Genomic DNA, 15,320 nt, shown 5'->3' on the forward strand with positions numbered 1-15,320 from the left:
CCTTCCATTCACCACCAACTATGTGTTGAATAAACTCAACTATGGTCTGACTCAGCTCATGAATGAGCTTCAGACTTTTGAGTCTATCATGGGTGGACCAAGTACGAGAGGAGAAAAGAAGACAACTACTACTACTGCTACTGATTCAACTAAGGCTGAAGCTAACCAAGCTTCGTCTTCGAAAGCTGGAAACAAGAAGAAAGCTGGACAAAACAACAACCCCAAGCCTGCAAAGGCTGCAAAGGCGAGTGCACAACCAAGTGCACAAACGCCTAAGGGGAAGAACAAGAAAAACAAGAAAGGTAAAGGTGAGTGTTTTCACTGCAAAGAGAAAGAGCATTGGAAACAGGATTGCCCCAAATTTCTAGCAGATAAAAACAAATGTAATGATTATAGTTCATTTATCTTAAAAACATGTGTTTTAGAGAATGATAACTCTATTTGGATTGTTGATTCTAGATCTACTAACCATGTTTGTAACTCTTTACAGCTTCTTGAATCGTGGGAGGAAGTGAATGAAGGCGGCTTAAAGCTTAGAGTTGGGAACGAAGCGTTTGTTGCGGTCCAAGCTAGAGGAAGAGCTCGTCTGAAGTTTGGAAATAAATTTTTAATTTTAAATGATGTAATTTTTATTTCGGATTTTAGTAGAAATTTAATTTCAATTTCCATGTTGCAATTAGAACGATTTGTTATGACTTTCACAAGTTCTAATATATCTATTTCTTTCAATGAATCACAATTGTGTATTGCATGTTTGGAAAATGGGCTTTATATTCTGCGACCTAACGAACCCCTCGCTCTTAGTAATGATTTATTCAAAGTAGCTAAACCTAGGACCAATAAACGTCAAAATACCGATAACGATAATATGACGTATTTATGGCACTTGTGACTAGGTCACATTGGCTATGATAGGATTCAAAGACTTACAAAGGACGAACCTTTGAGGGAACTCACGTTAGGTGAATTACTTGTCTGTGACTCTTGTCTAGAAGGCAAACTGACCAAGCGTCCATTCTCTGCAATGGGTGATAGCGCCAAAGAACCACTTAGTCTTGTGCATTCAGATGTTTGTGGACCTTTAAATGTACAAGTTAGGGGTGATTTTGAGTATTTCATCACTTTTATTGACGATTACTCTAAATACTCATGTCTTTACCTAATGCATAGGAAATCAGAAACATTTTCAAAGTTTCAGGAATTCCTAGTAATGACTCAGAACCAATTAGGTAAAACGTTAAAGATCTTGCGATCTGATAGGGGTGGATAATATTGGGATATGCAGTTCCAAGATCATTTAACTAAACTTGGAATTTTATCACAACTTACTGCCTCAGGTACTCCGCAGCAAAATGGTGTAGCGGAATGCCGGAACAGAACTTTATTGGAAATGGTTAGATGCATACTTAGTTACTCAACTCTTACAACTTCATTTTGGGGACATGCAATTGAAACCGCGAACAACATTCTCAATGTCGTGCCATCTAAATCAATCCCCAAAACACCTTTAGAACGCTGGAATGGTCGTGAACCTAGTTTATGCCATTAAAGAATCTGGGGGTGTCCCGCTCACGTCCTGAGGAAAAAGGAGGGAAAGCTAGAACTGCAAACTAAAGTTTGCATGTTTTTTGGCTATCCTAAAGGTACTCAGGGTGGACTTTTCTATAGTCATTCAGAAAATAAAGTGTTTACTTCTACAAATGCTACTTTTCTGGAAAATGACTATGTCCAGAACTTTAAACCTGGCAGCAAAGTAGTTTTAGAGGAGATGGTTAAAGAATTGACTCGAACCAATGTTCCATCGTCATCAACACAAGTTAATGATGAAATTCCCACTCTTCACGTCCAACCGACGACAGTCGATTCAAATGAAGAAAGTACCACTATTCCTGAGCAAACTGTCACAGAGTCTCGTCGTAGTGGGAGGGTTTCTAGGAACCCAGCTTGCTATGGTTTGGATGGTGAAACCAATATGGTTGTTGGTGACACTAGTGATGATGATCCGTTGTCTTTCAAACAGGCAATGGCTAGTCCTGAAAAGGAACTATGGCTCGAAGCCATGAAACAGGAAATGGAGTCCACGTACTCAAATTCTGTCTGGGATCTTGTAGAAGCACCTAGTGGGTGCAAGTGGATCTACAAGAAGAACCGAGGTGTTGATGGAAATATCGAGACTTATAAAGCTCGATTAGTGGCAAAGGGTTATACCCAAAGAGAAGGCGTGGATTATGAGGAAACTTTTAGTCTGGTAGCCATGCTCAAATCCATTCGCATCCTCCTATCCATAGCAGCCGCTCTTTTCTTAATAGAAAGCTTGACGAAGTCATTTATATGGATCAACCAGAAGGATTTAAAGTAGCTGGACAAGAAGGAAAAGTTTGCAAGTTGAATAGGTCCATCTATGGACTTAAGCAAGCTTCTCGTTCCTAGAATCTTAGGTTTGATGAAATAATCAAGACATATGGCTTTGAACAAAGTATTGATGTGACCTGTGTTTACCAAATGAAGGCAAATCAAATAGTAGTATTCCTGGTTTCTTATGTAGATGATATCTTACTCATTGGAAACAATGTTAAGAAATTATCAGATGTGAAGAATTGGCTGAGCACTCAATTCCAGATGAAGGATTTGGGTGAAGCAAGTTATGTTCTATGTATCCAGAGCATTAGGGATAGAAAGAACAGACTCTTAGCTCTATCTCAAGCAGCTTACATAGATAAAGTGCTTGAACGTTTCTCAATGACAAATTGCAAGAAAGGGCGTCTACCGTCCCGCCATGGAATTCATCTTTCAAAGAAGCAGTCTCCCCAGACTCCTGAAGAGGAAAATGCAATGAGAAAAGTTCCTTACGCATCTGCAGTTGGAAGTCTGTATGCCATGTTGTGTACTAGTCCAGATATCTGCTATGCAATGGGAGTAGTGAGCAGGTATCATTCAAACCCAGGACCGAAACATTGGATAGCAGTTAAGCATATCCTGAAGTATTTGAGACGGACTAGGGATTATATGTTAGTCTACAAGGGTGGTGTTTTGAACCGTGTAGGCTACACTGATTCAGATTTTCAGATTGATGTCGATGACAGGAAGTCTACTTTTGGAATGGTGTATACTCTTGGGGGTGGAGCTGTGATTTGGAGAAGCATAAAGCAGTTTGCAATCTCATATTCCACCATGGAGGCTAAGTACATAGCCGCGTCAGAAGCAGCTAAGGAAATAGTTCGGCTAAAGAAGTTATATTTGGATCTTGGTGTTATTCCAGAAATAGATAAACCGCTTGTGCTGTTTTGTGACAATACAGGAGCGATAGCCAACTCGAAAGAACTTCGAAGTCACCAGAGGAGTAAACATATAGAAAGGAAGTATCACATTATTTGAGAATATGTGGTCAGGGGAGATGTAAAGGTTATGAAGATTGCAACTGAAGACAATCTTGCGAATCCGTTTACAAAGACACTACTAGAAGCTACATTTGATAAGCTTATCAAGGAAATATGATTAGTAGAATTAAGGCATTAGTTTCAATTAGTGCAAGTGGAAGTTTGTTGGGGTTTTATTCCCTAATTAAAACCTAATTTCTTTGTAATCTCATTTATTATCAATAAAAGAATAGAAATCATTTTTTGACTTGGTCAATCACTTTGCTCACATATTTTATTTTCATGATTATTTGTTTAACATAAACTTCTATTAAATCCCGAGCATATAGCTAATCGTATTTATAGTGACGTAATCACAGTAGAATATAAATATGATTATATGTTCAAAATAAGTTAGTCCTAAGATTAGTCAGTGCATAGGATTTACACTGACTTGCCAATCTACGATATGATCTACTTACACATTGTGGTGTTATGTTCTTTCCAGAACATTAGCAAAGTAGATAAGATCGGATGTATTTGTTACATCAGATTGGACCGATATTGACAGTTGATAAGATAAGTAAACATATTGTTATTATTTATTCTAGTCATATCATATAGTTGACCATGGGTCAGTTCAATTCAATTCTGAGTGGTTAGTATTCTAACTGATTGTATTATTTCAGTTCTTTGACTTGTTCGTTACCAGCTTACCCTACGGACTAGCCCATACTTACATCTTGGGAACTCGGTAGTATAATTGAGTGGGAGTGTTAATCATAGATATGAACATTTATAGCTTCTGATGAAGAAGTGAAACGATGGTTTCCTTTTAGTTTGGTTCAAGGTGTTAAATGATAGATATCTCATTTCAGTAATTAAATTAGTTTACTGAAATATCATTTACAAGGAACTAAGTGTTTTAAGGATAAAATATAATGAGGGGTAAAACGATATTTTAGTCATATCTCATTGTAGACCGTCTATAGAGGATTGAGTAACAATTATGGTTGTAATAATGGATAATTAATTGCGTATCTATATTTGTTATAGAGCATTCTATGAATTCAAGAGTGCAATTCTGAGTCTATAGTAGAGTCACGAGGAATTAATAAGTTAGTAAGTTTATTTGTTAGATTTATGATAACTTATTAGAGCTTGAATTCATAGGCCCATGGTCCCCATTGTACCTTGGATAAAATCATCTAGATAGTCTCAATTAATTGATTTAATTATCAATTAGAATTATCAAAGTTGACCATGTCAATTTTGGATAGTTTCACAGAGTTATGTATATTTTAGAATAAAAGATAAATTAGGGCATATTTATTAATTAAGATAGATTGGTATCTAAATTAATAAATAAGTTTAAATCAATGTTCAAATTATAAATAATTAATTTGATAAAGGATTTAAATAATTTTTTAATTAATTAAATCAATATAAAATAATACAGGCCTTGATTTTAAGTCCAATGGGCTTATAATCAAATGAGAATTTCACGGGCCTAAAGCCCATGATAATTTCAACCTAGGGCTTCAAATTGGCCCAATTCAACTATTCAACTCAGCTGCCAACACAGCCTCCAAAATGCCAAAAATCACATTTTTCTTCCTAATGTTGTTTTTTTTCTTTCACTCAAATATCAATTCACTCTTCCCTATTTTTCTTACCTAAATAAACATTCCTAATTCATTTTTTTACCCTAGTTTTTCACTAATCTTTTACCCAACCAAACATTTCATCTTTCCAATACTCTTACACTTACTCTATTTATCCTACCACTTCCCAACATAATTAAATTAATCAATTTATTTATTTTAATTTGATTAATTTAATCTCCATATTTTGCCTATAAATAGAGTCTTGTAAGACCATTTGGGTAGCTCTTCTTCTTCATCTTTTTTTTTTCAACATCTTCTACACATTTTTCTCTCTTCTTTTTACTAGTTTCTCTCTACCATTTTCATCTTTTGAAGAGTATGTCAAGTATGTTATTTTGTAATTTTTATCTAGTTATGAGCTTCTAATCTTTTTCAAAGGTTATTAAGATGATGATGAAGCAAAATGTAACTAGATAGTATTTTTTGTTGTATGTTGATTTCCCATTTGTACAACATTGTTTATGGATTTTTCTATCAAAAATATGCATTTTTCATCTAGTATTGATTGTTAAAACATATTACACTTAGTTCTTCATTATGCAAAAATATGATATTCTTTGATTAAATATTTTTCATTAAATTGTTCACATCTAATTCTTAGAGCATAAGTATCATATTTTGCCTAAACATAATCTCTTTGATTTTTTGTAGTTCCATTAGGTTGTAACACAACTAATGCTTAGAAATTATATCTTATATAAGTGAAGAAAAATCCTACATTTTTGAAAGAGTAACTTGTGCTTGAATAGAAAATATATTTTGAAAAAATATATAGTGTGATTTATTTCAACTATATCAAAACTTGGGAATCAATATACTTATAAATACTATTGAACTTGCATTTTGTGGATTCTAATATCTTAATAATCTTATTTTACCTATATCATTTTAAAACCATTTTTCTATTTAATCTTAAATCTTTTTATTACTTGTCTTTTATTTTTCTAAAACAAAATCTCATCAAATATTTGGAACTAGGTTAGAATATTATTGCTTTGTTTGAAATAGTTTCTTTTGATGTTAGTCAACTCACATGGGTTCGACCTTGTACTTACATGAACATTATATTCCGAAACGAATCGTGCACTTGCGAGTTTAAATATTAAAACACCCTCTTTAGGGATTCAACAATCATGAAAATAAAACATGTGAGCAAAGTGATTGACCAAGTCAAAAATTGATTTCTATTCTTTTATTGATAATAAAATGAGATTACAAAGAAATTGAGTTTTAATTAGGGCATAAAACCCCAACACTTTTATAACCTGAACCACGTAAGAATCATTGTGTTCTTATTGTTTATTTCTTTAATCTCTCTTCTTAAGGTTGATAGGGAAAAAGATAGTCAATAATTTATATTATTTTGTTGATAATAAAATGAGATTACAAATAAATTAGGTTTTAATTATGGCATAAAACCCCAACAATATATGACAGCATAAAAATTTTAGTTTTGCAATAGAAACTTTAGTTTCTATGAGTTATTTTAACATACACTTAGAAGACATTTCAAAACTAGTAATATTTGAGCCTAGTATGAGTTATTATGAGCCTAAAATTCTTCTTTAGACATTTCAACAAACAATTAGAATGTATTTCCAATTTAACTATAATATGACACATATAATATACACTACAACAACATTTAGAGCTATGTGCTCAATAAGGATAATTTGGAAAATTTTATGATAATAATAAGTAAAGTGTAACTAAATATATTTAGTGTCTAATTTTAGTTAACTATTCTTAAAAATTGGTAATTTTCAACTTTTCTTACTAAATTTGGCACACTTTTTTAGAAGACCATTAGAGTAGTAATTTTATTAAAGGGAATTTTTAAAAAATATAGCTTTTATACCATCAATGTACAAAAATATGGGAGTTATACTTTTCTTAATTTGTATGGGAAATTTATTAAAGAAAAAGTTAAAGTATGAGAAGCACAATTAGTAACTAACTAAAATATGGAAATGTCACATTTTTTTTATCATAGTTATGTTTTCTTTGATTTTGAAGGTAATTTTGTTTTTATTTTTTTATTTTTTTCCATCATTTTTTAATTATTTTTTCTTTTTTTTCCTTTTTCTTTCTTTTTTTTCTACCAATTTTTTCCTTCATCTTTTTTTCTTTCAATTTTTTCATTATTCTTCTTCTTTTTTTTTTTTCATTTTTATTCATTTATCTTTTTTTTTCTTTCATTTGTATTGTTTTGTTTTTTTTCTTCATATTTTTTCAGTTTTTTTTTTCATTCTATTTTTTCTTTAATTTTGTGTTTATTATTTTCTCCTTCTATTTTTTTTTTTCTTTTTTCACACATATGAGCTTTTTTTTCTTCTTCCATTTTTTTTCATTTTTTTCCACCAATTTTTTCATTCATATTTTTTTCTTTTCATTTTTTCATTATTTTTCTTCTTCTTCTTTTCATTCTTATTTATTCATCTATTTTTTTTCATTCATCATTTCTTTTGTTTTTTTTTTCATTTTTGTACTTATTCTTTTCTCATTCTATTTTTTTTCACACATATATTTTAACATTACATAATTATTCTACTATTTTTTTTTATTTATTATATTTTATTATTGTAATTTTTTTTATAGTTTTTTCCACTATATGTAAAAAAAAAATCAAATCAATTTTTTCAGCATTTTCTTTTTACTGTAACACTTATAAGAATACCAAACTTTTGAAAGAAAACTAATAAAAATATGAAAACGTGAATGGGTAACTGGTTACCTTCACATTCTTTGTGTGTATATTTCTGAGGGTAACTAGTTCCTTTCACGTTCTGGTGTGTGTATATGTATGGTTTCTTTATGGTAACTAGTTACTTATGTTACTAAAATCATAGTTACTTCTTCTTCATTTTTTAATGAAGTGTTTTTCCATTTTTTCCTTCAAATTTGATGTTTCTTTTCATATTTAATATGAGTAACTCGTCACTCCTTTTAGGTAACTGGTTACCCTTCTTATGGCAGAAAGTTACTCATCTCAGGATAACTGGTTACCCCTCCTGGTGCATGTTATTTAACTTAGCTCTAGGATTTTTTTTTTAAGATCAATCAAGTAACTGGTTACCCTACCCAAGATTTGAAGAAAAAAAAAAGTACAATCTTAAAAAAAACATGTTTATAATAAATAAATAATCATTTTAAAAAAATTTCATATTACAAAAAAAATTTGCAAAACAACCAAAGAAAAATTTAATATAAAAACAATACAAAAAAATAATAATCAAATTACAAACATACCCTTCCAAATTTGATTAAGAGTTAAAGTATTTCATAAATCAACTTTTATACAAAAATATGGGAAAGTGAAAATTCTTAAAAAAGCCATAGATTAACTTTTTTTGTGCTCGATAAGAAAAAAAAATTATAGTAAAACTAGAAGTGGTACAACAAAAACTACTAAAAATTAGACGTTAGTCGATACATACACTTTGACTAATGGGCTCACCACACCAGCCCATTATGCTTGTATAATTAGACGATGATATATGGCCCATTTTCCTAAGCTTGCAGAACGCTCACTGCGACTCTATAAATAAGCTTTAGAGTTTAATCCTGATTCAAACCTAGGGTTTTGATATTGATAACTGAGGAAGCAGGAGGCATCAGGTATTTCATTTCATGGCGGCGTTTATTCTGGCTGTATTTCTTTGTCTATTTAATTTTACAACTGATTACGAAAGGGCTGTGGCAAAGAGGGGAGAGCATGATATAAAAATGGCTCTGAAAAACCTGTAGGTTTTCTACAGGGTGCCCTGCCTTTCAGCCCTAAACATCAACACTTATGGCATCATAGTACGGGTTATGTGCTCTTTGGGCTGCTATGGATTTGGAATCATTGGCTGTGTTCGAGGTTTTAAACCTTTCACACCCCAATGTTCCCTTCTTACTTCCCATTGATTTTCTTCACGAACCCGCCTCCAAACGCCATTACATTTTTTTTTGTCTAACAATTTTAATTTGATTTCAGAATCGTTTCACTAAAATGAATGTAAAAGCAGGAAGAGTTTTACATAAATAATAGATGAAATGAACAACCTTAAAATGTGATATAAATGACATAGGTGATGACCCAATTATATTTGCATTGGCCCTAAAAAGCTATAGGACATATTATTGCCAAACAACCCTTGTTCCAAAACCCAGTCTTCAATCATAGATAAGGAATTCAATGCTTGGTCGGTGGGAACCATATGGCCAGCCCCCAAAACGACGGCGTTTGTCAAACTCCCCCATCTCTGAACATACCCGGCCACTTCTCCATTCACTGTCCAAACCTCTTTCTCTGCACTTAAAAACCCCTCAATCCCTTCCCAATTCAAGCTCCTGACCCAAGCCTCGGTCGGAACGACGCCGAGAGCCCTCAAATCCAAATGACCTTGGTAAAGCAATACTCTGCTCTCCTTCACCAGTGACTCCACCATGTGTTTTGCGCTCTTCATCATATCTTCGTGCATTGCTTTACTCACCAAAAAGTTACACCCCTCGAAAACGACACGCCGTTTCACCCCTAACGCCCTCTTGACGTCGTCGTTTCGCAACAGCTCCTCGACCAAGTTCGTCTTGTACGGCTCCCTCTTTGTGAAATCGTACAGAGTGGCCAAACCCGTCATCTTCTGAAACGAATTCAGGGCTCTGCTTCTCGCGTCCGCAGCTGCACTCCAATTCCCGGCCTCGGTAAGAGCCACCGCCTCCGATTGAAGCTTTGCCAGCTTCATCTTTTGCTTCTCGTTGACAAAACCGGTGAAGTAAGCCATATCCGCAAGAACCCCCACTTGGGCTGCCGGATCAGTCATCCCGTTTCCGATCGCGACACCGGCCAAATTGATACGATTTGGACTCGGAAACTCGGCGTTCTTTTTTAAAATGTAGGATCCAATTGCCGGAACGTACTTTCCCGCATAGCTCTCACCCGTAATGTAAAGCGGCCGAGATTTGAACGATGGGTTTGACTCAAAAAACGAAGTTATGGCGGCGAAAAGGTGTTCGGCGACTTTGTTCTGATCTCTGGGGATCTCTTCGGGTTTGGATGCGATACTGAATCCGGTTCCGATCGGGTTGTCGAGGAAAAGGAGTCCAAAAATACGGTTCCACGAACCTGGGTTGGGCTCGAGAGCCAGCGGTTCATGGGGACTTTTGTGGAAATTGACGCGCCAGGGGCCGAGCTCGAGGAAGTTTCCGAGCATGGATGAGCATCCGGGGCCGCCCTGGAGCCAGATGAGGAGTGGGGTTTGGGAGAGAGTTGAAATGGGTTTGTGAGCTTCGTAGTAGAGGTAGAAAATGGCGGAATCGGAGTTGGGATTGATTGGGAGATAACCCGATTTGGTGGGGAGAGCTTCATTTGGGAGTAAAGATACTGAGAGGGTTAGTTTACAGTGGAGGAAGAAGAGGAGAAAGCGACTGAGCCTCGTTGACTCCATTGTTGCAAATGCGAAGTTTTGGTTAAAGGAAATTTCGTTGTTCTCTCTGTTGAGCACGTCATAAAACATTTTAATGATAACAAACATGGTATGGTAAACTTTTTTTCTTCAAGATAACTTTTTTTAATTTTTTAAAAAAGTATATAAAGTCACTTTTTTTCAAGCTTTTGCTGGGTGAAGGAATCTTTGGCTCCTTGCTTCATGGAAATAAATAAACACGTGCGATACATTTACCTCAATAAGTCTGTGTTAACATAACTGAGATGTTAATTCATTATCTATAATAATCAATCGTGTTTTTCTGCAAATTAAGTAAAGCTACACCCACCAACACCATGCACGTTGAAAAATATATTAGTTGATTTTGGTGAATAAAATCACTTATTCAATTAATGAACACCACTAAACCAAATCCTTTATTCTTTCAGATTTGCTTCTTAAACTTAGTCGAGTAACTCCCCTTCTTGAACAACCCTCTATCCAAAACCCAGTCTTCAATCATAGCCTGGGAGTTCAAAGCTTGATCAGTGGGCACCAAATGACCAGCTCCCAAAACGACGGCGTTCGTCAAACTCCCCCATTTCTGCACATACCCAGCTAGTTCTCCATTCACTTTCCAAACCTTTCTCTCCGCATTTAAAAAACTCTCAATCCCTTCCCAACTCAGAGTCTTCACCCAAGCCTCGGTCGAAACGACGCCATCTCTCAAATCAAAATGCCCTTGGTAAAGCAAAACCTTGCTCTCCTTCACCAGCGACTCCACCATGTACTTTACGCTCTTCATCACATCTTCGTAGAGTATTTCGCCCACCAAATCGCTACATACCTCAAAAACTACAGACCCTTTCACTCCCAACATCTTCTTAACGTCGTCGTTTTGCAAAAGCTCCTCTACCATCTCATCCTTGTAGGGTGCCTTCTTCGAAAAATCGTACAAAGTGGCCAAGCCCGTCATGTTCTCAAGCTTTCGCAGTACTCTGTGTCTTGCGTCCGTCGCCGCGCTCCAATTCCCGGCCTTGGTCAGAGTCACAGTCTCCGATTGAAGCTTTTCCAGCTCGCCCTTTTGCCTCTCGTTGACCAAACCGGAGAAGTAAACGTTCGCTGCGTGAGTCGATACTTGAATTTCCGGGTCGGTCAACCCATTTCCTATCGCAACTCCTGCTAGATTAATCCGATCCGAACTCGGTAACTTAGCGTTCTTCTTCAAAATATAGTACCCAATTGCCGGAGCGTACTTTCCCGCATAGCTCTCGCCCGTTATATAAATTGGCCGAGTTTTGAACGATGGGTCTGATTTGATAAACGCCTTTATGGCTGCGAATAGTTGTTCGGCGACTCCGGTCTGATTTCTGGGGATTTCTTCCGGTTTGGAAGCGACACTGAACCCAGTTCCGATCGGGTTATCGATGAAAAGGAGACCGAATATCCTGTTCCAAGAACCCGGGTTGGGTTCGAGAGCCAGCGGCTCGTCGGGTCTTTTGTTGAAATTGACACGCCATGGGCCGAGCTCGTAGAAGTTTCCGATCATGGAGGAGCATCCCGGGCCACCCTGGAGCCAGATGAGAATTGGGGTTTTGGAGAGAGTTGATATGGGTTTTTGAGCTTCATAGAAGAGGTAGAAAATGGCGGAGTCGGAGTTGGGATTGACTGGAAGATAGCCTGATTTTGTGGGGAGAGCTTTTTTTGGGATGAGAGAAGCTGAATGGGTTATTTTTGTTTGCAGAAAGAAGAAGAAGAAGAAAAGGATTAGTAGGAAACGATATGGGGTTGTTGACTCCATTGGAATGTGTGTGTGACTGAGCTTGTTCAATGAAGCTGAACTTAGGAGCAGCAGCAGATGTAAAGGTCTTGAAAATAAGAGATAAAAAAATAAAACGGTGGCGTTTTGGAAGCTATGCAATAAGTGTCGTGACTGGATAATATCTCATGAGATTGAACAGTCAAACGAGGTGAGCGGTGAGTAGTCTTTTTCTTTGAGAAAAGGAATATTTTGGGTGGTTTTACTTTTATCAAGCAACAATAATACAAAACTACAGCAAGATGGCTTTTTATTTTATTGTTTTGGTCAAAAGATGGCATGTTAACTCTGTATTTTTGGGCCTGTCCAATTTGTTACGTGTCTCCTGTACTCATTTACTCGCATATACAACTCAATTAAAATGCCATCTCTTATACATAAACGTTACAAATAATGTTTTGATGTATATTAATTTTATGTACTTTACATAATAATGGTTTAATTTGAGAAATTATTCAATAAAAAGCATTCTCTATTTTGAAATTTTCTTCTTTTCTCTCGAGTCAAAGGAAACTATGACTACCGAATTTGAGGTTCTAACAGTAAATAAATTTTAAAATATTTTTTTATATAAAAAATTATTCTATGAAAATTGTAACAATACTTGTCATAATTAAAACTTTTTTCTCCACTGTTCTCTATTTCAAATTTCTTTTACCAACCTCAATCGAAAAATGACCACCCATTTTTTCCGGTCTCTCTTCGAAACCAACAATCATGGTATTTTGTTCTATCTTCATGGAGGCTTTCATATTTTATGAATCCATGTAAAAGAAAAAAAAAACCACACAGGAATATGGTCGTGGTTATGGCTTCTTTTGCAGAAGAGAAAAGAAAAAAAAAATCTTAAATATAGAGAGCAATTAGAAGAAAAAAAACAAAAGTGACTCTTTGAAGTATTGTTATACTTCTTAAGAAATAGTAAGTTAAAAATTATTCAGTTAAGTGCATAATTATTTTAATTTAAAAAGGTATTTGTACATAAAATCTGTAAAGGGTTTATGATGACTAAGTTGTATTTATTAATTTGGGACACAAAAGTTATACGAGTTTTGGATGTGTATTTGTTAATTATTTTGTGGTGACCTGTCCTCTCGGACACATACAAAATCACATGATGAAATGGATTGCATGTTTATTATTATTATTATCACTAAAAAATAAAATAAAAGGAAAAACCATGTTTCCAACCAACGAAGAAAGTCGACGTACATTATATATGATCAGTAGGTGGGTTGATTCTATCCTGCGTAAGCCTTAACCCACCTACTACTGATCCTATATAATTAAAAACAAAAAATAATAATTCAAAAATAAAAAATATAAAAATAATTCAAAAATCTATTTTTTTTACTTCTTTTATTTTTTTTTCTCTCCTCCATTTAAAAATTATAATCTTTTCCTAATATTTAAAATTAAATAAGAAAAAAAATAAGTAAAAGTAGAAAAAAAGGAAAAGAATTTACTAAAATATTATTAAATATATTTTCTTATTAAAATATATATTTTTTACTTTTTTTTCTTATTTAATTTTAAATATTAAGAAAAAATTATAATTTTTAAATGGAGGACAAGAAAGAAAAAAAAAGGAAAAATAGAAAAGAAAAAAAATAAAGTAAAAACAAATATATTTTAATAAAAAAAATTTAATAATATTTTAGTAAAATAGATTTTTTATTAAATATATTTTCCTATTAAAATATAATATTTTTTTCTTTTTTCTTTTCTATTTTCTATTTTTAATTTATTAATTTAAATATTGATGATATTTTTCGTCAACTTATAAATTAAGAGCACTAATCAAAAAATCAAAAAAATAAAAAGGAAAAACACGATTTTTACGTGGTTTGACAGTTAAAATTTGCATAGTCCATGAGTCGATATTATTCACCTATGGAATTCTCTCAAAGCTTTTTTGGAAGCAATTCGGCAGAGTATTCCCAGTGCCAATTTCAGTGTGTCTACAAATGAATTTCTCCAATCTATTTATAGACTGGTTTACAAAATATCACCCCTCACATTTCGGGGAGTTATGATTCAAATCTCAAAATAAATACAATTAAATGCATATAAATATATAACACGCGTATAAATCCCCTGATATTCGGGATTTATTAATAGATTACAACCAATCCCTTAGATATAGGGATTCGTAAACAAGGGATTTATACGCGTGTTATATATTTATATAACACGCATATATAACTGCGTCCTCATTTGGCTATCAATCTCGAACATTCGACTTACACTTCTTTGAGATCGGCAAATCATCATGAGCTTGCTATCTCGGCTTCCCTCAGTCTTATTAAGTAACTTTATCAAGGTCGTCTCCTCCAAGCATGCAATGCCTAGGCTCGAACCCTTTTGATTGATGTTAAATACAAACAGACCAGGAAAAAGTAACAAGTGGTAACCCTTGTCACTGTAGCTTCGAGCTTATCTCATAACCTCGAAACACTTTTGAGACCGCCTGGTTACGAGCTTACCAACTACGACGTCGTTGTTTTAATATTGAGCGAGATTGTCAAACTCAATTATCATTAATGTTGATATCATGACAAGTTTGCTTACTTTCGAGCTTACACTTTACGAGCCTGACTTTCGAGACCAAAAACTTCTAATCTCAAAATTTGGGTGTAACATTTTGCCCCCTCAAAAGTATTAGTTCGAATCCTATGAGAAGGAAACTTTTGAAAATCGGGCCACCTACCACACTCGAGTGTGGACACGCGTCAACCAAGAATTGCACAGTCAGAGTACTTGAGTACCTTTTACATCTACCCACGTCTTTTCGTATCTCCTTTTTGCCGCCATTACCATATTTACACCCCATCCATCAGATCATATTCCAAATTAAACCAGCGACCTAGATTATTTCAACCATTGGTATCCCCTGGGGTCTATATATATGCCTACTTCGTCTTCCTCATTTCACTTTTACTCTTTTCATAGAAAAAACTCGCACCAGAGAAAGAAAAAAGAAAAAGTAGAATTTTCATAGAAAAAACTCCAAACCATCGAAACAAATCAAGTCCAAATCCTTCGGCTCAGCGGAATCATTCTTACTTCC

General features: G+C 34.4%; 2 protein-coding genes across 2 annotated transcripts; both read right to left on the reverse strand.

The window, feature by feature from the left end:
• Positions 1-9,050: 9,050 nt before the first annotated feature.
• Positions 9,051-10,509, reverse strand: LOC133822692 (serine carboxypeptidase-like 50). The gene has a single exon (XM_062255113.1). The coding sequence runs from the start codon at positions 10,450-10,452 to the stop codon at positions 9,109-9,111; it is 1,344 nt and encodes a 447-aa protein (XP_062111097.1). The 5' UTR covers positions 10,453-10,509; the 3' UTR covers positions 9,051-9,108.
• Positions 10,510-10,660: 151 nt separating this feature from the next.
• On the reverse strand, positions 10,661-12,315 carry LOC133822691 (serine carboxypeptidase-like 50). Its single transcript, XM_062255112.1, has one exon. It carries the CDS (start codon positions 12,230-12,232, stop codon positions 10,877-10,879), a length of 1,356 nt encoding a protein of 451 aa, XP_062111096.1. The 5' UTR covers positions 12,233-12,315; the 3' UTR covers positions 10,661-10,876.
• Positions 12,316-15,320: the final 3,005 nt, after the last annotated feature.

The sequence above is a fragment of the Humulus lupulus genome, chromosome 3, assembly GCF_963169125.1.
Source record: "Humulus lupulus chromosome 3, drHumLupu1.1, whole genome shotgun sequence".
Lineage (NCBI taxonomy): Eukaryota > Viridiplantae > Streptophyta > Magnoliopsida > Rosales > Cannabaceae > Humulus > Humulus lupulus.